This window comes from Myotis yumanensis, unplaced genomic scaffold (assembly GCF_028538775.1).
Source record: "Myotis yumanensis isolate MYYU_CA2020_CCGP unplaced genomic scaffold, mMyoYum1.0.hap1 SCAF_12, whole genome shotgun sequence".
Taxonomy (NCBI): domain Eukaryota; kingdom Metazoa; phylum Chordata; class Mammalia; order Chiroptera; family Vespertilionidae; genus Myotis; species Myotis yumanensis.
Window position 1 is genome coordinate 14,761,974 of NW_027223763.1, and position 25,616 is coordinate 14,787,589.

Genomic DNA, 25,616 nt, shown 5'->3' on the forward strand with positions numbered 1-25,616 from the left:
GGTTCAATCCCCAGTCATAGACAAGAAGCAACCAATGAATGCATAAATAAGTGGAACAACAAATCAATGTTTCTCTTTCTCTCTCTCTCTCTCTCTCTCTCTCTCAAATCAATCAATACATTTTTAATGACAAATATAAAACTAGTCAAGACATGGAAAAGTTTATATGAAAGAATGACCAGTGAAAATATTAGAAACCAAAACTGCACAAGGCTATCTGCTTCTTTCCTGGAGTCCTCTACATGAAAACTGGAAGAGCTCAACAAAGACTCAATACACAATGAAATACTATGCAGCTGCAAAAAACAGGGATCTCTTACCCTTTGGAACAGCAATGGCTGGACCTGGAGACTATTATGCTAAGTGAAAGAAGCCAATCTGAGAAAGACAAATATCACATGATCTCACTTATATGTGGAAACTAATGAACAAAATGAATTGGCCAACAAAATAAGACCTGAAGCATGGAGGCATGGAACAGACTGACATACCTCCATGTGGGGGTGGGAGGACAAGGAGAGATAAACCAAATAACTTACATACTTATATGCATAGCCCATGGACACAGGCAATAGGGTAGTGAAGACCTGAGGGGGGTGAGGGGTAGGTAGGGGATGGGTTGAGGAGGGTAAAGTGGGGGCAAAAATGGGAGACATCTGTAATACTGTCAACAACAAAATAAAACAAAAAAAGAAAGAGAGATTCAAATAAGATTTTTATAAAGCCCATCTTTTTGTGGATATTTGTGTGCCCAGATAATATAAATAAAATCATCCTTACGAAATGCTCTCTAACTTTTAAATATTGTTCAATATCCAAATATGCACTTTCTTCAAAAAAGAACACAATCCTGCCCAGCCGGCCTAGCTCAGTGGTTGAGCCTCGACCTGTGAACCAGGAGGTCACGGTTCGATTCCCGGTCAAGGCACATGCCCAGGGGTTGCAGGCTCAATCCCCAGTGGGGGGCATGCAAGAGGTGCTGATCCATGATTCTATCTCATCATTGATGTTTCTATTTCTCTCTCCCTCTCCCTCCTTCTCTGAAATCAATAAAAATTAAAAAAATAATAATAACACAATCTTGTGTTGGTGGTTGGGACAGAGAAATGATTATGTGTTACCTGGGATTCAGAAGAGTGGGCAGTGTCTTGACCAGGCCTCTCCGTTCCCAAGGTTACTCCAGGAATTGAGACCCAGAGGAGAACAGCACATGCGCACACCCTAAGGATGGCATGCCCCAGGGTCAGGGCAGAGAAGCGGTGCAAGGGGTCACGTTCTCAGACAGCACTTGTCCTGGACCAGGGGAAACCATCCAACTGGCCCAAGTGACCTGTCTTTCTAGAAAACTGCTCTGCTCCCCCAACCAATGGCATTAACGGTATGTCAGGGTTCTTAGCTGCAAACAGCAAAAATCTGCTAGGGATAGTTTAATAATTATTGTTGTCATCATCACTGGTGTCACTGTTGTATGTGGGCACTGTGCTAGGCTTGGTGGTCAGGGTTTTATATACATTATATCTTTTTTATCTAGAACTCTGAAAAGGAGACAATTACTCTCTGGTAAAAAAAAAAAAAAAAAAAAAAAAATGAAGTAATTCAAATTTAGGAAGATGGAGAAACTTGCCCCACGGTCACAGACTTCATAGACGGCAAAGGTGGTTTTCAAAGCTAAAACTGACTGCAAAGCTGCATGTCTCAACCACCAGGTCTTGTTGCCTCTATAGTGAAGCCTCTGCTGGGCTTGGCAAGAATCCAACAAACTGCCGATGGGGCCTCCATCCTCCGTGGGCCTCTCCTAGCCTTCATATTTCAGGGTAATTTCCAGATTGCTGGCTAGAGTCGCTTGTTGACATTTACAAGAGCAGGGCCACGAAGCCGGCTTTCCCGGCAGCTCACATGAACTGGCAAGAAGCAGAAATGCTCTCATGGCCTCAGGAAACATCTGCAAGTCCTCAAGGAGGCACAGCCTGCCCCTGTATCGCCTTCTAGGACAGAGAGCAGGCCTGCCCCTTCAGCAGGGAGAGGACAAACATACTGCTTTTACTTTCCAGGCTGGGTCCCTGCAAATGGAACAATCCATTCCTGCTGAACTTTTAGGATCAGGCTCTAGGGAGCAGAGCCTCTCCTGGGCAGAGGGTCACAGTCCTGAAATCAGAGCCATCACCTGCCTCGGGCAACGGGGAAGACAGTGAACGGCAGCATCTGCGACTCAAGGTGCCTGGTGCAGGAGAGGCATGTGGTGCAAGGGGAAAAGTCTGGACTTTGGAGTCAGAAAGAGCTGTTGCTTCACATCCTGGTTGTGCGACTTGAGGCAAATTTCCTAATTGCGCTAGGTGGTTTCTTCATCTGTAAGAAATGTAAATTATGATACGTTTATTGCATAATTCCCATAAGAATTAAAAGGAATAAATATATCAATACTTAAAACTGCCTCGCACATAGTGGGTGCTCACTAAATGATAACTGCTAGTATTAATATTACTAGTATTATTATAAAGATGCAAGTAGAGCCATTTAGAAATGGTGGTGTTAAGGAGAAAACGACAGAAGGCACATATATGAGCTGGGTTTTGACAGGGGAGTAGGAGTTTGTTGGGTGGCTGATGGGCAGAAAGTGTTTTCTAGTTAAAAACAACAGCAAGGGCAGCTTTGTGACAAAGTGTGGAATGTTCAAGCAGCATGAGTAGACCAGGTAGGAACTAATGGAATATTCTCATCATACCCTCAGGGACTAATTGGCCCTTCGTTAGATGACTCTCTGAAATCCCCATCCTTGTGTCCTCAAATAAAGACTGTAAAGGACTCTCAGCATAAAGCATAAACCAGTATTCTTGCAAGCTATGCTCCCTGAGGTGAAGCAGCCTCCACGCCCCTAGCTGGCCAGTCCACAGGGAGCAAATGAAGCTGAGAACGAGCCGCCAGGTGCCCAGGCCTCTGACTCATCTTCCCTGGAGTTAAGTAGACTTGGTGTTGACTTTCCTGACTGAATAACCTTGGCAAGCCACTTGTCTCTCTTATCTCTCACTTTTGCATCTGAAACTACGTTGCATAGAAGTCATTGTACACGATCTCAGCGCCCAGCACACAGTAGGTGCTCTCTGCTGTCCAGCCGAAGGGGCAGAGTAAGGGCGGGCCCAATGTATTCCTGGGGAGGCATCACAATCTCAACCACCAAAAATAGAAAAAAACACTTCCACCAAAATGGTATATTTTAGATATTGCTCTGCACTTTGCTGTTTTTCAATGAATGACAAATCATGTCAATATAGATTCCTCATTCTTTTTTTCTTATTCACATACCCTAAAGTGTACCATTCAGTGGGTTTTTTGTATATTCACTACTAGCTAGTGCCAGAGCAATTTTGTCACCCCAAAAAGAAACCTCATAGCCATTAGCAATCATTTCCCATTCCTCCCTCCCACCAACCCCCAGTACTACCTATTTTCTGTCTCTATGGATTTGCCTATTCTAGACATTTCATAAAAATGGAATCATATTATATGAGGCTTTCTGGGTCTGACTTCTTCCACTTAGAATAATGTTTTCAAGGTTCATCTATGTTGTAGAATGGATTAGAACGTCATTCTTTTTATGGTTAAATAATATTCCATTGCATGAATACTATACCATATTTTGCTTATCTATTCATTGGTTGATGGTCATTTGGATTGTTTCTACTTTTGGGCTATTATGAATAATCCTCATTCTTTTTAATGGTTGCATTGTATTCCATTGATCGATGGAGCATAGTTTATTTAAGTACTGAAGGATATTTCTGCTCTTTTCCATTTTTTGCTCATGCAAAATGCTAACACAAAAGAGTTTGCCACAATATCCTTCTAGCTCCATAATATGTAGTCAAAACTTACCCTGCTTCCTGAGGAAATTATCCATCCAATGGAAAAAGTTATATCGACAAAGATATTAATTACAGAAATTTTTACAACACAAAATTGGAACTACTAAATCAGGAGCTAGTTAGATAAATTCTATTATGTGGTGAAATAATGTACAGTTAGGACAAATAATAATGATGAAGGCAATGCAGCATCAAGTGAATTGCTAATGATGGTTTTAAATGAAAAAACAAAACAAAACAAAAACCACCACCAACAAAATGCAAATTGGCATCACTCACCCACACTGGTCCTCACAATAGTAAGATGTGGAGGGGGAAAGCACACCCAGACCCCCTGTCCTCGAGTGTCCCATCTCTGCCATGTCACCGTGATCAACAGAAGCTGGGCTTCCTGTAAGGGGCAGGTGGGGGACCACTGCCAGACTGTACTGCTGAGGGTGCCATGTGAGGACCCACTCAGAGGAGGAGAGAGGGCTCTCCTCCCAAGTGACAAGGAGGAGCAGCAGTCTCATTGCAACTCCTTAAGTGCTCAGAGGGTGGGTCACAGCTGGGCTATGTAACCGTGATGAGAATCATGGACCAAGGTCATCATGAGGCCATGGATCCAGCCATTCATGAAGGTATTGGGTGACCTGTGGGATGAGTACCCTCTGCACTTGCTCGTGTGCCTGCTCAAGTCTCTTGACAGCATTCAGCATCTTGGACGAAGGCTGACTTCTTCAAGAACTGCCTGATACTGTACTTCCCAGAGTAGGGAAGCAATGTGAATGCATTCAATTGAACCAATCACATGAAACTTTTTTTCTTTCAATGTATGCATTCTATTATTCTACTACAACCATTGTTATTCAAAATGCACAGTGCAGCAAAACCAGTGATGAACATGCAACCTTTAAATATTAATGGGACAGTCAGCCCCAAGGATGTTGGTCGTATGCCTGTAATTGTGATTCTTGTGTTAGGTTCTATCAGTACACTTAGATGACATTATACATATGTAATATAAGACATATAATATAATAAATAGAATATAAGTCATAATAAATAAGAATTTAGATTATATGTATCATTTCCAAATATCCTAAAGTTAAAATGTATAACTTTTGTTAAATCAATACTTACAGGAAGGAATAATAAAGGCCAGTATTCTATGCTGTTCTGTGAAAAGCACAGTGACTCCCAAATGCTGTGCCCCCAGCCCCTAACCAGCCCCATGAAGTGTGAAATAGTATTCAAAGTGTCCCTAATCTTACGGAGAAGTCTGAGGTTGTAGTTGTTGGGTCACAGCTAAGCTGCTGTCACAAAAAGACTCTAAAAATATAATGGGCCAAACATCATCCTCATCAATTAATTTCTCTCTTAAAAAACGGAACAGCCAGGCCAGGCTGGTGAAGGGACTGCTATGAACAGGAACCAGGCTCCCTGCTGCTTTGCCATCCCCTGGGGTGTCCTCATTTGCTTCATTAAAGTTGGGTTGCTACTCCTGGGAAAGAGAAAAGAGCCAACATCCAACATAAAGAACTGAAGTTAGAGATGACCCAGAAAGTGTGCACATCACTTCCTTTTATACCCTATTAGTCCACCCCTAACCACATCGCCAGATGCTGCTGCAAGGGAGGCTAGGCAATGTGGTCTCCACTCTGCCCAGGAAGAGGAAGAGGAGGGAATTGGGGGAACAGGCAGCCATTGGCTACAAAGATTGTTTTTTTAATTTAAGAAAATGTGTAACAGAATTATATCATAGTCCCATTAAACAACTACTGACATTTCTGTATGGCCCCTCCCATTCAATATGTACATGTATTTTTACAAAGATGTAAAAATATGTGCATGCAATTTTATCTGCTACCAGAGCCTAACCAGTATGAAAATTACATTAGGTTAAAACAATGATGTACTGTTTTTCATCTGTGACATTAAACCACAGTAGCCAACAGGAGGTAGTAGACAAATGGTCATTTTCAAATGTTACTAATGAGGGTGTCCATTTGTACAACTTTTCTGGAGGGCAGTTTGGTAATAGATCTCAAAAGCTTTACAAATTTAACCCATGGGGGCAATTCAGAGATGTGAGTACAGATTTGCATAAAAGGCTAGCCAACAAAGCCTTATCTGTAACAGTAAAAAAAAATGGAACCAACCTAAACATCCAACAACAGGGAATTGTTTAAATGAATTGTAACCCATCCATCCATACGATAGACTACTACTACACATCCATGAGAATCATGCTTTGGAAGAATATTAATTATATAAGAATTCTGATAATATACTAAGTGAGAAAAGCACATTGCAAAGCAGTATATATGCCCCGATTCCAGTTTATTGCTTAACATTATTCAGAGATATAAAAAGGACTTGAATATTCACCCAAATGTTAACAGTAGTTCTTCTGGGTGAATGGTATTAGAAGTGGTGTTTATTTCCTTATTTATTATTTTTAGCATTTTTCAAAAAATTTTTGCCATGAGCATGTATTACTTTTATAACAAAGGGATTATTTAAAACTTAGAAATTTGACTTATAGAGTCCTATCACATTAGGGCAGAATGGATTCTCAGCAAAAACTCCCTTATATTCCAAACGGGGAAAGTGAGGTTCAGAGAGGGTGAGTTGCCTAAAGGAACAGCATTAATCAGAACTACTGGTCAGAACTGGGGTTTGAATGGGTCTTCTGTCTGCAGGGCTGGTATTCTTTTCACAGTGCCACACTAGAAAGAGATTCCTAAAAACAACTTGGCCTCTGGCAACTTACTGGTGTTGAGGTGTATGCAAAAACAAAATGTGCCTGGAAGTCTCTGGAGGACTTAAAATAAAACACACACACACACACACACACACACACACACACACACACACCAAACTTCTGAAACAACCAGTGCCGATAAGGAAATGCACACTGGGAATACAAACATTCATCCCAATAGAGATAGGCTATGAGAACTTCATTCATTCATTAAAAAGAAATTATTGAGCACCTGCTATATGACATTTTTGAGGCACTATATCCTGGTCATCAATGGTGAGCAGACATGATTTTTTGTGTGTGTGTGTGCTTGCAGTATTTAAATCCTGGTAATGGTTGTTGAACATCTAGTATTTTATACTCTACATTTTCACAGACCTCTTTGTCTGTTGTCTTACACCAACAGTATTAACCCCCACTTAATTGAGTTAGAGTCTAACTGGTATGTACTGTAACTAGGCACTACTTGCAATCTTACAACAACTCTATGAGAGAGCTATCATTAACCTCGTTTTACAGAGGAGAGAACTGAGAATCAGAGAGGTTAAGTGAATTTCCCAAGGTTACACAGATACTAAATGGCAGAGATGTTTTCCAATACATGTCTCTCTGCCCTTAAGTCCAGGGTCCTGTTTCCTGCACAGCAACTTCACCCTCCAATACCCACTCATCACAAAACCTAAATAAAGACCTAGACTCAATACATTTGGACCATCCAGACTTACTGAACTTACTGGGATGGTGTTCAGGAATCTTCTGTTCTTAATAAAATCTCCACATACTTTACATATATGCTAAGGATTAGGAACCACTGCCTTAATTTGTCACCTGGAATCCTACAGTTCAATCTTCCAAGAAAGGAACTATCCCCAGGCCCCAGGTTGCAAGTATCAATCCTCACATTCCACTAGGGAGCAGTATAAGCCAATGTGTCTAGAGAAGCAGTACTACATTGTTGATGGGAGTGGAATGAATAAGTGATGACATTCATTCATTCACTGGACCAATAGTGAGAGCCTGCCAGGTGCTGGGCCCTGGGCTGAGCCCTGGTGGAGAATTCCTATAATTCTGCTGTTTACAAACGAGGAAAGCTGCTTTGGAGCAATGTGTAGATGAGAAAACGGGTTATAATATTTTGCATGTGAAGTTTATCTCCCTGCCCCTTAATTCTCTGCTGGCCTCCTGACTCGCTTTGCCAAGAGAACCTGGTGGAAGCAACTTGTGAAGTTCTGGAGCCTGGACCTTAAAGCCTTGCTGCTTATACCTTTGTCCTCTTGGGAGGTCTCTGTCATGAAGAAGCCCAGGTTGAAAGACCACGCGGAGAGACCCAGCTGCCCCTGCTCAGGTCCCACACGTGTGGGTGAGGGAGGCCATCTACGACCATGCATCAGCATACCACCAGCGACTGCAGCAGCCCAAGCAAGCCCAGGGAGCCCCACCAACCCAGTCAATCCACTGAATTGTGAGAAATAATAAACGTCGGTACAAAGACCCCCAAGCAGGAAAAATCTTGGTACGCTCAGAATACAGCCTGGAGGCAGTGGCATGGGCTGAATGCAACATGTTCTATTTGAGATCACATTTTAACTTATTTAGAATTCTTTACAGTTCAGTTTTCCCACCACTCTGAACAGGGTAATGCCAGCCACTCACATTCACTAAACGCTAACTCCAATGAATTTAGTCCTGAAGTATTAGTCAAAATGTGTTTCCAAAGTTATTTTTCTGGCTCTTGAATCAGCAAACTATTTTCCACTTTTTTGTAGTTCTCATTGTCTTTGGTGTTTTCTTACAATGTTCAGAACCTGATTTTCAGATCTAGACTAATCCTCCAATAATATTAAATGGTTTATAGTCAGTTACAAATAAATGATGGGGTCCCTAATAAGATAAACTAACACTGGGTGTTTTCTCTCTCTCTCTCTCTCAAAATTCATTCTGGGGGAATGAAGTGAAATGGAAGGATGGAGCTTTAAAACTTGCAAAACAAAATATAAGGAGTGACTCTGGAGAGACGTCTGTCTGGGATGGTGGGTGTGCTTGGGAGTGGGAAGAGGATGCCTACAGCCAGGGGAAAGGCCGATGGAGGGAGCAGAGAGGAGGAAGGCTGCAGGAAAGGCCTGGAAAGTTGGTCATTGCCTCACCCATTGCTGTCTGGGGATAAACACTGCCTGCCCCTTCCCTTCAGAGACCAGCATCACAAGCAGGCCACGTGTTGGCAAGCAAAAAGCCCCCATGAGAAGAAAAGCAAAATGGAGCTAGAGATTACGCCCCAGACAGACTGCCTCCTTCCAGGGCTGCTGCCTACTGTGAATTTAAGGACAGTCCCTGAGCCGAGGATCAATCCCACCAGAAAAGGTGGGATTAAACCAGAGGGATCAGGAGTGATTGTGTGGGTCCTTATCCCCTCCTCTCTCCTTAAACTCGGTGAGAAGGACTCTAGAGCCTGGTCCTCAGCCCTTCCCCCAAACACTGCTCTACAGAGGAGTGCCCAGGGGAGCGTGAGCTCACAGACCAAACTAATTAGCCACCTGAGGAGCACAACCACATAACAGGAGGACAAACGTCTACAATAGGAAACAAAACAATTGGGATAGACTGGCCACTAATGGGAAGTGAGCTTAGGAAAATAAGGATTTGAAAATTAAACCAAGAACAAGAAATCACTCTTTACAATTGTAATGATGTATCATTTGACATAAAATAAGCGGCCCATATTGAAAGTGTCCAATTTGATGAGTTTTGACATAAGTATACGTCTATGAAGCCATCACTATAATCAAGATAATGAACATCTCCATCACCAAAGGTTCCTTCTGGTCCTTGTAACCCATCCTTCCCTCTACCTCCATCCCCAGACAGCCACTGATCTGCTGTCACTAGAGGTTCATTTTACGAAGAGAAGTAGGCATAAACAGACATATAGCTTGCATTCTTTTGTGTATGACTTATTTCACGCAGCAGAATAATCTTGAAATTCATCCATGCTATTGTATGTGTTGTCAGTTTTTCCTTTTTATTGAATAGTATTCTGTTGTGTGGATATACCTAAATTTGTTTATCTGCTTACCAATAGTAAAATACATTAGTTAAGATACTCTTAAAACTTTTGTACATTGAGTTCAGTCTTTCTAAATCACTTTTCAAGTCAAGATTGTCAATGTCTGTGATTTCCTATATCTTTTATATTATCAAGAGCACTGCTGCCCTGGCTGGTTTGGCTAACTGGATAGAGCGTCGGCCTGGGGACTTAAGGGTTGTGGGCGCATCCCCAGTGGAGGTGTGCAGGAGGCAGCTGATCGATGCTTCTCTCTCATTGATGTTTCTGGCTCTCTATCCCTCTCCCTTCCTCTCTGTAAAAAAATCAATAAAATATATTTTTTTAAAAAAAGAGCACTGCTTATAAAGCATTTTTTAAAAATAATTTTATAAAAGAAATGCCTTTATTGCTGAGCTCTAAAGCCAGCTTTGCAATTATATGTGATGCTAACTTTTCTGTACAGTTTTTTTAATGTGGTAAAATATATACTAGATAAAATTTGCCATTGAAACCATTTTAAAGTGTACACTTCAGTGGCATTAATCACCTTTGCAATGTTGTGCAATCATCACCATTATCTATTTCTAAAATTTTTCATCGCCCTGAACAGAAACTCTGTATCCACTAAGCAATAACTCCCCATTCTCTCCTCCCCCAGCCTTGGTAACCTCTGATCTACTTTCTGTCTCTATACATTTGCTTATTCTAGATATTTCATATAAGTAGAATCATATAATGTGTCTTTTGAGTCTGGGTTCTATTCCCTAGCATGTTGAGATTCATCCATGTTGTAGCATGTATTAGAACTTTGATTTTGTGGTTGAGTAATATTGTACCATAGGTATGTATATACCACATTTTGTTATACATTCATCTGTTGACAGTTAGGTTGTTTCCACCTTGTAAATAATGCTGCTAAGAACATACAAGTATCTGTGAGTCTCTGTTTTCAATTCTTTTGGTTTTATATCTAGGAGTGGAATTGCTGGGCCATATGGTCATTCATCAAAGTGTTTTCCATAGAAGCTGTACCATTTCATATTCCCACCAGCAATGTCTGAGGGTTCCAATTTCTCTAAGCTTGCCAACACTTCTTATCTCTTTAATAATAGCCAGGCTCATGAGTATGAGGTGGTATCTCATTGTTGTTTTAACTTGGTGCGCTTTCACTGCCTACCTATCATTTTGCTCCCTCTTAGCCCTCTTTCTGTGTTAATAACTTTGTATGGAATTTGGCCTTGATACTTTTCTATTGTTTATTTTTATGTGAAATTATTTTTCCTGACTTTTGGAATGAAGCTACATTCAGGAAGGATTATCAATATTCACAGAGCCTCCTCCTTTGCTGTTTTTGTGTGGTATTTAAAAATAAGGCAGCTCGCCCAGACCGTGTGGCTCAGTGGTTGAGCACTGACCTATGAACCAGGAGGTCACTATTCAATTCCCTGTCAGGGCACATGCCCAGGGGTTGCAGGCTCGATCCCCAGTGGGGGTCGTGCCGGAGGCAACCTATCTATGATTCCTTCTCATCATTGATGTTTCTGTCTCTCTCTCTCCCTGCCTCTCTGAAATCAATAAAAATATATTAAAAAGTAAAATAAATAAAAATAAAGCAGTTTGCTTTCTGTGACTTCTTGCCTCTGGTTCTTATCCTTGGTTAGATCTGGTCCATCTCTTTCCTTGCCTTCAAATTCTGGTAGTGTTTTACATGTTTCTATATGGACTATAAAGACCCCCATGAAAGAAACAGTCTCTGCACCCCCCGCCCATCTCTATCTTGCTCAATTTTGATTTTAGTTCCAGTTTTCCCTGGTATGGAGCCCTGTTCTGGAAGACAGCAGGTCTCTCTCATGAGCTTACCAGGGCTGCCCTGCTACAGCCCTTTCAGGTTTAGGCCCTTGCACCCACCCACAGTTGCAGGAGACAGAAGCTCTCCCAGCTTCAGTGGACATTTTTAAATTGGCTGCCCAGCCCTTCAGTGATCACTATTTTGGGTTCTCCTGTTCTCAGGTCCATTACCTATTATCTCTGTTCCTTCCTTCCCTTTTTCCTTCTCTTCTTACAGAAATGCTGTTCTTGTGGAAGTGTTTGGTTTGCCGCATTTGTTTTATTTTGGTGTTTATGGGGTTACCTTGTCACCTACTTTTATCGGTATTGTCTGGGTTATTTTGGTTTTGCTGTTTAGTTGGTTTTAGATGAAGACTCAGAGATTGAAAAACTATGCTGCTACCACCAACAACCTGCTACTTTTGTGCTGAATTTTGTTGCTTAATGATTTGTCTTCAAATTCTGGCAGTGTCTTATATGTTCCTACCTTGACTATAAAGACCCTCATGAGTAGCCATACAATCCTAATACAATCTAAAACAAGAAGGATGAGTTTACGCAGACTGCCTGCTGATGTCTTGCCGTGCCATGCCTTATAGTAGCTGGGAATAAAGTGGAAGGCAATTCTAGTTTTAGAACGCATCCAGAGTGGCCATAAACTTAAGTGTAAGGAAGTCCCTATGTATTCAAATAGCAACTGAATTCAGGCCAACTTAAAGTCAGATGCTATTCCCAAAAGTTCCAGTAGATGGCAGAATGGGTTAGATCAGTGGTTCTCAACCTTCCTAATGCTGCGACCTTTAATACAGTTCCTCATGTTGTGGTGACCCCCAACCATAAAATTATTTTCGTTGCTACTTCATAACTGTAATTTTGCTACTGTTATGAATCATAATGTAAATATCTGATATGCAGGATGTATTTTCATTGTTACAAATTGAACATAATTAAAGCATAGTGATTAATCACAAAAACAATATGTAATTATATATGTGTTTTCCGATGGTCTTAGGCGACCCCTGTGAAAGGGTCGTTCGACCCCCAACGGGGTCGTGACCCCCAAAGGAGTCTCGACCCACAGGTTGAGAACCGCTGGGTTAGATAATAGTAGTGGTTCTCAACCTGACTGGGCACCACAAGCACCTGCCAGACTCCAGCCTGAGTTTCTGATTGGTTAGGTCTGGAGTGGGCCCAATATTTTGCATTCCTTCCAAGTTCCCAAGTGATGCCAATGTGCTGGAAGGAAACCACGCCTGGAGAACACTGGATTATGGGAATCAATGTAGACTAATCCACAGCTCATTCACTCACACATCCATCTGGCCCCTCTTTCTGAGTTTATTCACTGTGTACCAGTTCTAGATGATATGGGTATAGAGAATAAGATACAATTCCTGTTCTCAAGACAGTCTTGTGAGGGAGGAAAAGAGAAATGAAGAAATTAACGCTTAGTCGTTTCTTCTAATGCTTACTTGTGTCAGCCTAGGCCCTAGGCTAACACACAACCTTTGAACATGCTTTTGTTTGCTTTACTTATTCCCTCTCATTTAGAGTTCCAGCTTTGTGTCCGTAAAGCCTGAATGATCAACTGGCTCCAGAGTGGCCTTACGTGGCTAATCTGCTGAACTAACAAACACAGGAATGTTTGCTCTCCTGTGAAACTCTCACTGATGGAAAATCTCCTCCCTGAACTCAGAGAGGCCAGACATATAAACACACCTGACACAGCCCTTCCCTGACTCTGCATTAATGAGAAAAAATAAAACACTAGGATTACTATGTCCTTGGAGTCTCATTTGGTTGCCTTCTTGATGAATCCCTCATTTTAAGATTCAACAGTTAATTTTGGAAAAAATAAACCTTTTAATTCGATTCTCCATATTTTCCTTTAAATATTATTGATCACCTGTGATACATCTTCATTAGGAAAAGTTTAAAATAAAGATACAGTTTTATATATGCCCAGTGCTATTGATGAGCTCTCTTCTGAATTGCTAGGTCTTACCAGGACTACTTTAATAGGCAATGCATAATTTGTGACATATCGCATTAATTACTGGGGCTTAAATAGGAATTGTTGATAGGTTTGCTTGACACCAATCCTTTTTATGTAATGAAAGAAAATTTCAATGCATGCCTTGTGTTGAATTATTATATCTAAATTAGTGATGCCTAGAGTGATGAAATTTTATCTGAGACTCTTGTCTCAAAGTTTTCCATAGTATTTTAAAATGTAATGAAAATAAATGGGTAAAAGATGAAGACAGAATTCAAAAGAAATATAAATGAGCACACATACAATACCTGTCTTCACATGTTAAAGACATGTCAATTAAAGCAACTTTGAGATACATTCTTTATACTTACTAAATTAGGAAGCATGTTTACAATAATTGCTCAAAAGTGATGGATGTTGTGTTGAGACATGCACACGCCAACCAGCAAGATGACAACATAAGTCCCTTTAATCCATTTGGAAGCCACATTATAAATATGAAGCAAAAGCCACAACATGTTTCTTCTTGGACACAGAGGAAGTTTCTGAGAAACCAGAAATGTTCTTTCTTGACCTGGGCAGTGGTTAGTTGGGTGTTCACCTTGTAATTATTCAGTAAACTGTGTGTGTGTATGTGTGTGTGTGTGTTTTATGTGCCCTTTCTTGTAACAAAAATGTTAAGAAAAAAATTTCCTTTGCTTTTACCAATAAGTTCATCTCGGGAACACGTTCTAAGGAAATATGAGCAAAGAACTTCTCTGTAGCATTACCTAAAAAGCAAAACTGGAAACTAATTATCCACCAAAATATGAATGGTTTAGCAAATTACAGGTAGTAAAGGAGTATTACAAAGTATTGTGGTAATTGCAAAGACTCAAAGCACATTTCTGACAGCAGAATGCAAAACAATGACTTGCAATCACATAAATCTATACACATGTGCATAAGGATTAGATGTGAATATTAAAAATCATTACAATAAAGGAACGTTGGGTAATTTTCTCTGTAAATTGGTGTTATCGTTATTTTACCACAAAGAGAACAGAACATGTGGTTAAAATGCAAACAAAGCACAAGGACCTTCCACTGGCAAGGACTACTCATGTCTAATCAAGAGTGATCATCAAACATTCTGCCCAATGTACACAGAACACTGTAGATGTTTATCGATACGGGAGAACAAGGAGACCTAAGAGAAGAAGAGCTGTGTATAATTGGTCTTTCATTTTGCTTCAGTGCTGATATTCTCAGAGTCATTTTTTCCTCCATAACACATAGCCCCTAAGATAATCCACAAAATTATTAAAATACCTCATCAAGAACTTATTGAGCATTGGGTAAGAACTCAATCTTACAGTGATGCTGGGGAGACAAGGTATTCACCCAAATTGTGAAAAATGTATGGATCAAGGGTGAAAGTTAATGCTTTGCCAACAGCAAAAGGTTCTTTGGATGAATTGCCAAATACATTGCACAATTGTCCTAGACAAAGAGGTTGAGTCAGTGGGGGATGGTAGTCAGCAGAGCTTCAAAGGTAGTGGGAGGTCAACCACGTCCTGAAGGCTGGCCCTAAAGGCTGGCCCCAGAACAGGTGGAGGGGCACAGAGGGCGTTCCCAGGAGGGTGGGGGAAGAGCCAAAGTGCAAAGGCAGGAAAAGAAAGAGCAAGAACTGTCTGAAGAGATGAGCTGGGGCTCAGTTATGTTAGGTTAATAAATCTGGATGCTCCCTGTTAATCATGGGGAGTCAGTAAGGTTGTTAGAACAGAGGAACCATGCACTCAAAGGAGTGTCTGGGGAGATCCCAGAAGGCAGAGTGTAAGATGGTTCAACAGGTGCTCACAAGTGCTGAGGAGGAAGGCAGCTGTCCAGGTTTGGATGGAAAACTTGAAAGGGAGAGATGAGAAGGGAAACAAGATCGAAAAATCCAGGTTTGCGAAGGCTGAAAATCACAGCCCCAGCTTCAACCTCACACTTACTACTCCTCTAAGCAATTAGCCACTTTTCCAAGCCTCAGCTTTCTTATTGGTAAAAGAGGAATTAAAATCTGCCCTATAATGGTGCTTTTGAGGAACAAAGATACAGGGCCATGTCTGATGACAAGGAGTCCTACAAATTTAAATTAAGAAGAAAGAATGAACCAACTCGGGCATGTGCTGAGTAGAGGGCAAAGGAGAGGAAGACGATTCCAAGGTCTCGGAACTACGTAATGGTACTTTATTTTTCCCTTCCATTTACATCTACACTTGAGAGTCACCAAAATTCCTTCCTTGCATTTTACTTTTAAACATATTGTTTTCCCTCTTGGATCTCAACCAAAATCATTATATTGTCAGGCTTACACTCTAGTACATGCAGAAAAAGTAAAGGAACAGAGCCACTTCCAATCATGAGAGGCCGTTCCATCTCTAAAAACACATTCTAAAACACATTTACTTCTGAAAAGTCCCCTCTCAATTGGTTGCAGGGGGGAGGGGGAGATAAGAAAATAGTCTTAACTACAGAGTGTAGTTTTAAGGAAATGCAGTTTTATTATTTTCAAGTACAAATAATAACTTGAGCTTGGCTAACCAAATGTTGCCTAATTGAGGAACCTGTTTTAATGTATAGGTATAAACGACTTATAGTTAGCACGATCACTCATGGGTAAAAGAAAGTTCTGATGCATGAAAATAACGTCCTGTCTTATGGAGACACCTTGTACCCCAATCACTCCACTAATTAAGCAATTCCTACTCCCCCTGCCCCACAGACAGTTCAGATATAAACTTCCCCTCATTCCCACTGGATCACAACATACATCAAATTAGGGAAACGTGAGTTGATGAAATTGGCCACATTGCCTAGATGTTGGATTGGTGAGACCAACCTTTTTCAACCTGAGCCTTCTCATCGAGAGTACTACATCTGAATTAGTGAAATATGTCTGTTCATAATGTGAGTACAGGGACTCCAAAAAACTGTTGAGTTTGTTATCATCTGAATAATTTGCCTGGTTTAAAAATGCAAACACAGCCCTAGCCGGTTTGGCTCAGTGGATAGAGCATCGGCCTGCAGACTGAAGGGTCTCAACTTCTATTCTCATCAAGGGCACATGCCTGGGGTTGCGGGCTCAATCCCTAGTATGGGGTGTGCAGAAGGCAGCCGATCAATGATTCTTTCTCATCATTGATGTTTCTATCTCTCCCTCTCCCTTCCTCTCTGAAATCAATAAAAATATATTTTTTAAAAATGCCAACACATTTTATTTGAGCACATTCCTGAAGAGAAGTAGCTGATTCTTTCAGCTATAATAATTCAGTGGGTTTGCAATGGTCAGGCCTGTAGCAAGGAAACCAACTAGAGAAGTCTGGAAACAACATTGAAACAACTTGACAGCAAAACACATTTTTGCAGGAGCATGATCATTCAGCCTGATTAGGCTGATGGGAGTGGCCCAAGACTATTCAGTCACCCACATGAGGACTGATCCTGAAAAAATTCACAGGGAACCTCTGGTCAGAGACCCTGCCAAACACCACTAGTGGGCATTTCTGTTCCTTTTATCAGACACTCCATCTGGGGACTGAGTAATTCTCAACAGTGTCTTGGTTGTCTTCAACATCCTGGCAACCACCAGCATAACCAGATACAAAGGCTGAGTAGGACAGACCTAAAAGGGCTTCTCCCCTATCCTGACAACTCCGTGTCCCTAAAGACAAGGGTGACAGTGTGCCCTACCTCAGGCTGCATCCTGGAGCAGTGATCTGATTCTGCACATTTCCCTGCACAGAAAGGCAGGTGATTCAGTCACCTAGGCCTGCAAGAGGCCCAGGGAAGGAGGCCCAGAAAGCTAGAAGTGTTGGTGGGAAGACACACCTCGAGGGTCCCAAGAAGCCAGGGCACGCAATCACAGCTTCAAGGAGCTAGCTGGCTGGATTTGGCCAAAGCAAGTAAAACCAGACTCCACTATCCTGTTTCTTTTGCTTGGGCAAAATGTCTAATCTAACAGAAACAATTTCTTCATGTCTAAAATAATACTGTTTCCAAATGTATTTCTTTTCTCCCTAAGATATTTTATAAATACAGAGCAGTGGTCATTCTCCTGAGAGCAAATACTAGTATAATCACACAATCCTCAATTACACTTTACACTAAGCGTTTTCAATGGCCAGAATAATTTTTAAACTATGAAAAATTAAGTGCAAACCTTAAAATTGAACAGCAACAGTCCTCACCTTCCACTCAGGAGAAGCTATCCAAACATGTGAACCTTCCTTTGAACTTCTTCAAAGTGGAGCCCCCTCTCTGAAGGAAGTCTGTTTCTCTGCTAGGTGTAAAGTCAGGTTAGAACCAGTTTTGACAATAATGATGGCTCAAATAATAGGGCCAGGCCAGATGAAACTAGCTTTCTTTGCAATGGGAACAAAGTTGGCTACAAACCTCATGCTCACTCAGCTGTCCCTGGGACCCCTGCACCCTGGAGCCTGGGTTGTCATGTGCGTGTATGAACCCGAGAGAAGCCCTTCTCTTCCACCAAACTCGGGGTCACTCAAGATATCCAATGCGCATAAAGAAGGATGGAGTCCATCTGCTCATAACTTTGGAATTTTTCAGAAATTAGAATTTCACAAAAGAAGATGCAAAGGCAAGCCCTTGCCTCCGAGCTAAGGAAGCAGACTTCAGCGTGTGCGGAAGGCAGCCCCCTGACTCAGTGAAAGAAAGCTAAGCAACCACAGCTTCTTATCCCTTGACCACTTCTTTCACTGACTCCCCACTTGGTTTGATCTTTTTAAAGGATGAGTTAATATTCCATTTTTATAAAAGCTGGCAATAGTATGACTAAATCTAGCACCTATAAAGCAATTAAGCAAAATGCCCCGGTACAATAAAGGCAGTTGTGAGGAGGACTAGCTTAGGACTCCAACCCCTGCCCTAAGGACTGCTGTCAAAATCGGCCCCACTAAGCACCACCTTGGTAACTTCCGTATTCACACTGCACACGGAAGGGGAACACACCGTACAAGTTTCAGGTTTATCATTTCCAAAAAAAATTTCCCACAACTGACTATTATTATGAATTACTTGCTCTTTGAAGCTACTGAATATATCTCAAAATGAGGTGGGAGTAGGAATGGTCATGAAATCAGTAATCTGTTATTTGTTTAGCCGCATTAGAGGGAAAAAGTCATTTACCCTCACCACTGCCCAGTCTCCTGAGGCTCCTGCAAAACAGACTCCAGTTGCAATTCCGTTTCTTTAGAGGACCAAGCAGAGCTCACACACAACTCAGTATGAGATGGATGAAGATACTGTTCTTTTACCTAATTCCTTTAGTGTCAACATGGATATTAACTAAACCTGTCCTTGAAAATGACCATCAATTCTCTAAACTTCACAGCAGTCAGAGGTCCAATGTCAGGCTCTTGCTAATGCGGATTCTGGGAGAGCTGTGTCCCCACTATAAAGTTTGCTTCATTCTCAGCTCTCCTGGGAACCCCTTTTCCCCACCTAAAATGGATATGCTTTATATTATAGTCAGCAAGAAGAATGAATAACTCATGTTCCCAGGCAGAAGCACTCACTGAGGTGCTAGTTCTTGTGTTGTCTTTCCTGTCTGTGAATGAAACATGACCCCTCACTCCTCTATAACACAATGGGACAGTTGAATGGTCAGACAATTATGGTAGAACATTTCCACTGCTGAAGCACAGTATTCTTTAACTTTACAGCAATGAGAGGTGGAGGACACCAACTGACAGCCCATAGACACGATTTCTTTAGCACACTGTATTTTAAATTATCTTCAATTAGTTGGAAATGTTTTTTAAAATCAGGAAATTTCCAAAAAAATTTTGGATTCCTACTTCCTCCTCAAAAATCAGACCTGCCAACATTGAGCTCATTTATGCCTAACACTTGTGCTGAGTAACTGCCCTATTCAATAAGCTTTCCATGGTTCAGCACAATCCTACCCAGCATGCATCACTCATTTATGTTATCTGCATGTGAGTTTGTGAACCCTAACCTAGGGCAATTCCTTCATTGTAAATCTGATTTTTAAAAAAAAAAAGAGGGCCCAGGGACAGAAAGTTAATCTGCCTGAAGCCACACATCAAGTTGGAGGCAAAAGGGGAAGATACCAGGGTCAGGTACCTTTCTAACATAGCCCATTGCCTTTCTATAGAACCACAGCTCCTATAAGCATTTCTTCCACCAATTATTTACATCTTCTAAGTGGAATATGTGCATTTTCTACATTCTCCTTTTAGCCATCCTTTTCATATATTTGATTTCCTTATAGATGACAACTTTGTATCAGTGATTTCATTTATATATTATCTCCAACCCCAAAGAAACGAATCAGGTATCAGACAAAATAAAAGTGTCAACTTCTGCACAACTCAGCAGATGCAGGACCAGAAAGAATCTTACAAATCACTTAGCTTAACAACTAGCTATACAGACAGGGAGAATGGGGCCAGGGAAGTGATATGCCTAGGTAAGAGAGCTAGTCTTCAATCTTCCACTCCACCGTGTCACTTCTGTGTAGTCACCTGGGAGACCGAGAACCAGCTTGCTCCAGATATAAACAGAAATGACAGAACTCCCTCACAGCTCAGCTGTGGCTAACCTTGACTCTGCCAAGAACCAGAGATTAGACTACTAGTACATTACAATCAATCAATTTATAGACCTGGATTTGTACTGGAAGACAGATTTTCTTTAGAACTGGTATTTGGTGGAAAGTTTTGAATGTCACAGGACTTGGTGGTCTTTATAACACTGGTTGTTATAAAAGCTAAGCTCCATGTGAGAAAGTTGCTGTAAAACATCATAGCACCGTTGCTTCAACTTCAAAAGAAAAAAAGGCAATGGTAAAAAGCTTTAATAATAGACTGAATGTGTTTTTATAGGCAACCAATTAGCATATTAATGAACCATTTAAATTTCTTTACTTAAAACCAATATTCAAGAAAGATGAACCCAAAATGCATACTCTTACTCTGACCAACATAACTAAATACAAATGAAGTCGATGTTGTATCCATTAGCATGCTGTGATGTATGTCAGTAAAACGAGCCCTCCCCCACCCAGAGCCCTGGCCCCCTGGCAAACATAGGTAAATGATTGTGCACTGCGTGATGATACCATTAGGTGAGAACTTTGGTTCATGCAGTCGGCTGCCATAGAGGTTGCACTCAAACCCTGCGGCCCCGGCACCCAAAGTCAGTCAGCGGTGGTGGCTCATGGCATCAGCCGTGCTCCTTCCACAACACCAGGTGAATACTGTGATCAGGCATGCTGGTGGCAAAGACCAAGCCCGTGTCATTGTGCCCATCCAGTCCATTCAGCCAGGAAGCTTCGCCTGCCAGGAAGCTTGAGCCTCTCTTTGACTTCCTGTACTCTGGCAGGGGCCAGCGGCTAATCAGGCTCTCTGTCCGCAAGTCCATGATATATAGGTAGCGGTTGTCAAACAGCAGGGCAAAGACATCTCCAAAACCAAGCAAGGCCAAGTTTGCTATCTCGGGAGTCTTGATAACTCTACAAGGATGAGAATAAGTAACATGAACCAGAAGGCAACTAACTTTGCTTTTGTTTATGCTACTGTAATCTTTTCTGGAAACATTTAAAAGCAATACACAATTCAAGCAAATTTAGAGAGTTAAATGAAAGTTTTTGATAAAAAGGAAAATACAAGGACAAAAAGTTCAGCCTACTTTAAAACGAGGGGGATAGTGGGTAAGAGTTCATAATAACATGATAACACAGGCATGTAAGGAGAAAGGCGGTATTTGATGAACAGTTGTAAAAGTACAAACGCCCATCCAAGCTGGAAAGGATCTCTCATATTCTCATGTGACATTTTCATTTCCAAGATGTAAAGACTGAAGTCCAGCCAGGATAAATATACTTTGTCTAAAGATTCACAACTAATCAAGTACTACCAGACAGAACTCAAATGTAAGACTGAACTCTTACCACTAGGTGAAAAGATTTATTCATCAAATCCTAGAGCACTGGCCTAGGGGCTATTCTCAGCAGGTAGCAAATTCATAGGTTCTCCTTTAAAACAGTAGAGACTAGAAATATTAAGTTTCCCAAATAATCCAGAAACATTAATAATGTATTCATAAGTACTTGCTAGAGAATATGGGGAGTTGGAAGGACAACCTTAACCTTCTCAGGTTCACAGTTGCTAAAACATCAATGACAAAGGTACAAAATTGGAAAGATCTAGGTAAAGGGTAGCACAGAAAAAACCTTAAGTCTCTGTTATCTATATACTTAGTGAGGTAAAAGATGGACAAGAAAAGGTGACATTATCTTTAGAGGCCCTAGGAAAAGAGCTACAAGATGAGGGAATCTACAAATTCTGCCCTGGACAATAAGTTTGGGCCCCATGAGAGGCTAGATTAGCCTATGTTTTAACAAGGACGCTACCATCTAATGCAGTGATGGCGAACCTTTTGAGCTCGGCGTGTCAGCATTTTGAAAAACCCTAACTTAACTCTGGTGCCGTGTCATATATAGAAATTTTTTGATATTTGCAACCATAGTAAAACAAAGACTTATATTTTTGATATTTATTTTATATTTAAATGCCATTTAACAAAGAAAAATCAACCAAAAAAATGAGTTCGCGTGTCACCTCTGACACACGTGTCATAGGTTCACCATCACTGATCTAGTGTTATGTCCAAGAGGTCAACCAGATGGCAGGACCTGGTAACCAGAAAAAGTTAGAAACAGCTGAAGGAGATCAGCTGAGAGGGGGAGAAAGAGAATTGGCAGGGACAGAGAAAGTATACATGATCATCACCTTTAAGGAGCAAAGGATGTGTGAGAGGCAAGACATTACAAGCTCTAGAAGAGAAAATAGGGCCCAAGGGAAAGAGAGTTACATAGAAGCACACTTCAGTTTGATATGAGGGAGGGGATTTAGTAGTGAAGAAGGCATGTTTCTCACACTCAACTTGTCCAAGACTGAACTTATTAGCCAAACCTGTTTCTCTTCTTTATTTCCTTGGTTGCTCATTCACCCAGTTGCTCAAGCTAGGAAGCATGGCAACCATCCACCTCTTCTCCTTACTGAAACCATAAATTCAAACACCAAGATCTACTGATTTTACATCCTAAATTTTCCCAATTTATTTATGACTATCAGAATTGCCACAATTCTGAGCTAAGACATCATCTTTCAACTGCACTACTGCCAAGAGTTTTCAATTGGTCTCCCTATATCTATTCTTGGCCCCTATTAATCAATTAAGCTCACACTAAAATCTAATCCTATTACCATCTCATTTACATTTCTAAACCCTTCTATGGCTCTCTACTGAACTCACATCTTCAGCCACATTGGCCTTCTTTCAGTTCCTTAAACGCACCTGGCAGGCTCCTTCAGTCTCAGAGCCTCTAACCAGACTGGTCTCTCAGTCTACAATGCTCTTCACTGTGTCCCTGGCGCTGAATCAATGCAAATACTCATCCTTAGGGCTCAGCCCAAACTCTTCCTCAAGGAAGCTTTCCCTTATTCCTCAAACTAGGTGAGATCTCAAAGTACCTAATACTATGTTGCTCTTATCACAACCATCAAAACATCTGTATGTTATTAGCTATTTAATGTCAGTCTTCCATTCTGCTGGCTAGTAATTTCCAGTTTGGTAAGTATTTCTGCTAGTTCCCAGGGTACCTCACAATGCCTAACACAGGGAGGTACTCAATAAGTATCTGCTAATGAACAGAGCAATGGTGCAATGAACACAAATAAAAATTCCTACAAAAGAGATCAGAAAGAAACTGGGAAAAACAGCAAGAAAATCTGTTAAGTCCCACATCAATGCAAAGCTGGAAATAATCAGAAACTTAGAAAACTAGTGGATAGGACTTTAGCCTAGTAAAGGTGAGGTCCAGTGACTCCAAAGACTGAAGCACAAATATGCTGCAGAATAGAATACAGGTTTTGACAGGCTCACAGTAGCACCTTTTGATGACTTGAGAATTTTAAAAGGACATCCCTGTGGTGCAGTCCTAGTTCAAGTGACTGCACCTTAGATGAATAGAACATTTTACTGCCCTTTGTGCTTTCCTTTTTTCAGTTTGCTTCTAAGAGTAAGTAGCCCTACCTGGTCTTGGCAACTGAGGCCACAGGATTAGTACTAAGATTTCAAAAGAGGTTGTTTTATTTGTGTTTGAGGGGAAGGGGAAGCAAGAGATAAAATAGCCCCCTTTCAAAGAAAAATCTGAACCTATCACTTCCTAGCAGCAAACAATCTTGTAGATTTACTACTTAAAGCTAGTGGCTCCAAATACCAAAACCTAAAAGAACTTTCACTGGGACTCTGGACTCTTTACTATATATTCTGAGTAAGAAGAACACATGAGAAAGGATAAAATTTAAACCTTTAGAGACTCTTAAGCATTTAAAAGACGGTGATACCTCTATTTTACCTTACCTTTACATCAATCCCTCCCCAATTTTAATTCAAAACACAAACAAAATTAAACTGTAAATGATCTGATTTCCCCATGATGACTACTTAGATTTTTTTTCTTGCAAAGTATCAAGTTCTTTCAAAAGTTCCTTCTCTATGGCTTGCTGGTATTTTAAGCACGTGCTTGCTGGATGACCCAGCTATGGATGAATGGATGGATGGATGGATGGATGGATAAATGATGGATGCTGAACTAGGGTGTGCTATGGGATATTGGGCAAGGCCCCTATGCTCTCTCATCTTCAGTTTCCACATCTATAAGATGAAGAGCTTGGACTAGTTTTCCAGGATCTGTTCTGGTCTTTTTTTCCTCAAAGCATAGACAGCTTGGAAACCTAATTGGTTAGAAATGTAGGTCTGCCTTCAGGGAGACATAAATGGGGTTGGTACAACCTTTATGAGCAGAGAGACAGGGCCCATCAAAGTCTCGTTGGCTAATAGGCTCAGATCCCAAATGAACTGCCCTCAAACAGTCATGCATAAAAACAATGAAGAGAATGTTCAATTTTCTCTACTTCCCCAAGCCAGCACTTCCTGAACCATGCTGTGGAACACTAACTCTGTGTGCTGTTAATAAGTGTTCCTCAAAAAAAAAAAAGGTGCTTTAGTACTATGAATGTTAGGTACAGTAGGTTAAACAAATTCAAACAGGTTTCTTTATGTAGGGCTTCTCAGAGCTATCCTATATAATAAAAGGGTAATATGCAAATTGACCCTAACAGCAGAACAACTGGGAATGACTGGTCACTATGACACACATTGACCACCACGGGGCAGATGCTCAATGCAGGAGCTGCCCCCTAGTGGTCAGTGCACTCCCACAGGGGGACCTCTGCTCAGCCACAAGCCAGGCTGACGGCTGCCAGCACAGCAGTGGTGGTGGGAGCCTCTCCCGCCTCCTCAGCAGCGCTAAGGATGTCCAACTCAGCTTAGGCCTGCTCCCCACTGGTAAGTGGACATCCCCTGAGGGCTCCCGGGCTGCCAGAGGGATGTCTGACTGCCAGCTTAGGCCCGATTCCCCGAGGAGTGGGCCTAAGCCAGCAGGTGGACATCCCCCGAGGGGTCCCGGACTGCGAGAGGGCACAGGTCAGGCTGAGGAACCCCCCAAGTGCACAAATTTTTGTGCAGTGGGCTTCTAGTTAGTAATATATACCTACCAGGTCTTGTGCTAGGTCCTCATTATAGGCATTTCATTTACTCTTTATTTTACAGGTGAGAAACTAAGGCAGAGAGGTTAAGAAACTGACATAATATCACACAGCTCATAAGCGATGGCACTAGATCTTAAATCAAGGTTTGTTTATCATCAAAGTAAGTTCTCTTAATCACCATATGGTACTGGCTTCCATTGGCCTCCAAATGCTAACAGATACCACCAATCTCCAAGAGGGGTCTCACAAAATTATTGGTCCATGGACCTTTTATTATTTATTTCTCTGCAAGTCTATTTTTCTCTAAATACCTGTGTTTCTACTAGTCAACAGAAGGCCACTCAATCCTTCAAGAAAAAATTTCAACTAACTAGAAGCAGAAATTAAAATATTAGAACTAGAGATGTAAAAGACCTTTCCATCCAAGACCCTCATTTTCCAGAAAAGCTTGTTAACTTCTGAAAGAGGCAGTAACTCAGAGTAAAGGGAAGAATTAGATTCTAGATCTTCTAGGTTCTAG

At 41.3% G+C, this 25,616-nt stretch overlaps 1 protein-coding gene across 6 annotated transcripts in view; it reads right to left on the reverse strand.

The window, feature by feature from the left end:
• Positions 1 to 427: 427 nt before the first annotated feature.
• The window catches only part of FBXW2 (F-box and WD repeat domain containing 2), a 45,683-nt gene continuing 20,494 nt past the window's right edge, over positions 428 to 25,616 (reverse strand). For 5 of the 6 annotated variants that reach the window (XM_070430799.1, XM_070430804.1, XM_070430803.1 and 2 more), the window contains one exon: positions 13,917 to 20,991. In XM_070430799.1, the coding sequence (XP_070286900.1) occupies positions 20,703 to 20,991 (289 nt within the window). In that variant the 3' untranslated portion in view covers positions 13,917 to 20,702. Of the gene's footprint in view, positions 2,347 to 13,916; positions 20,992 to 25,616 lie in introns of those variants that run through there. The other variant, XM_070430802.1, reaches the window with a different exon arrangement.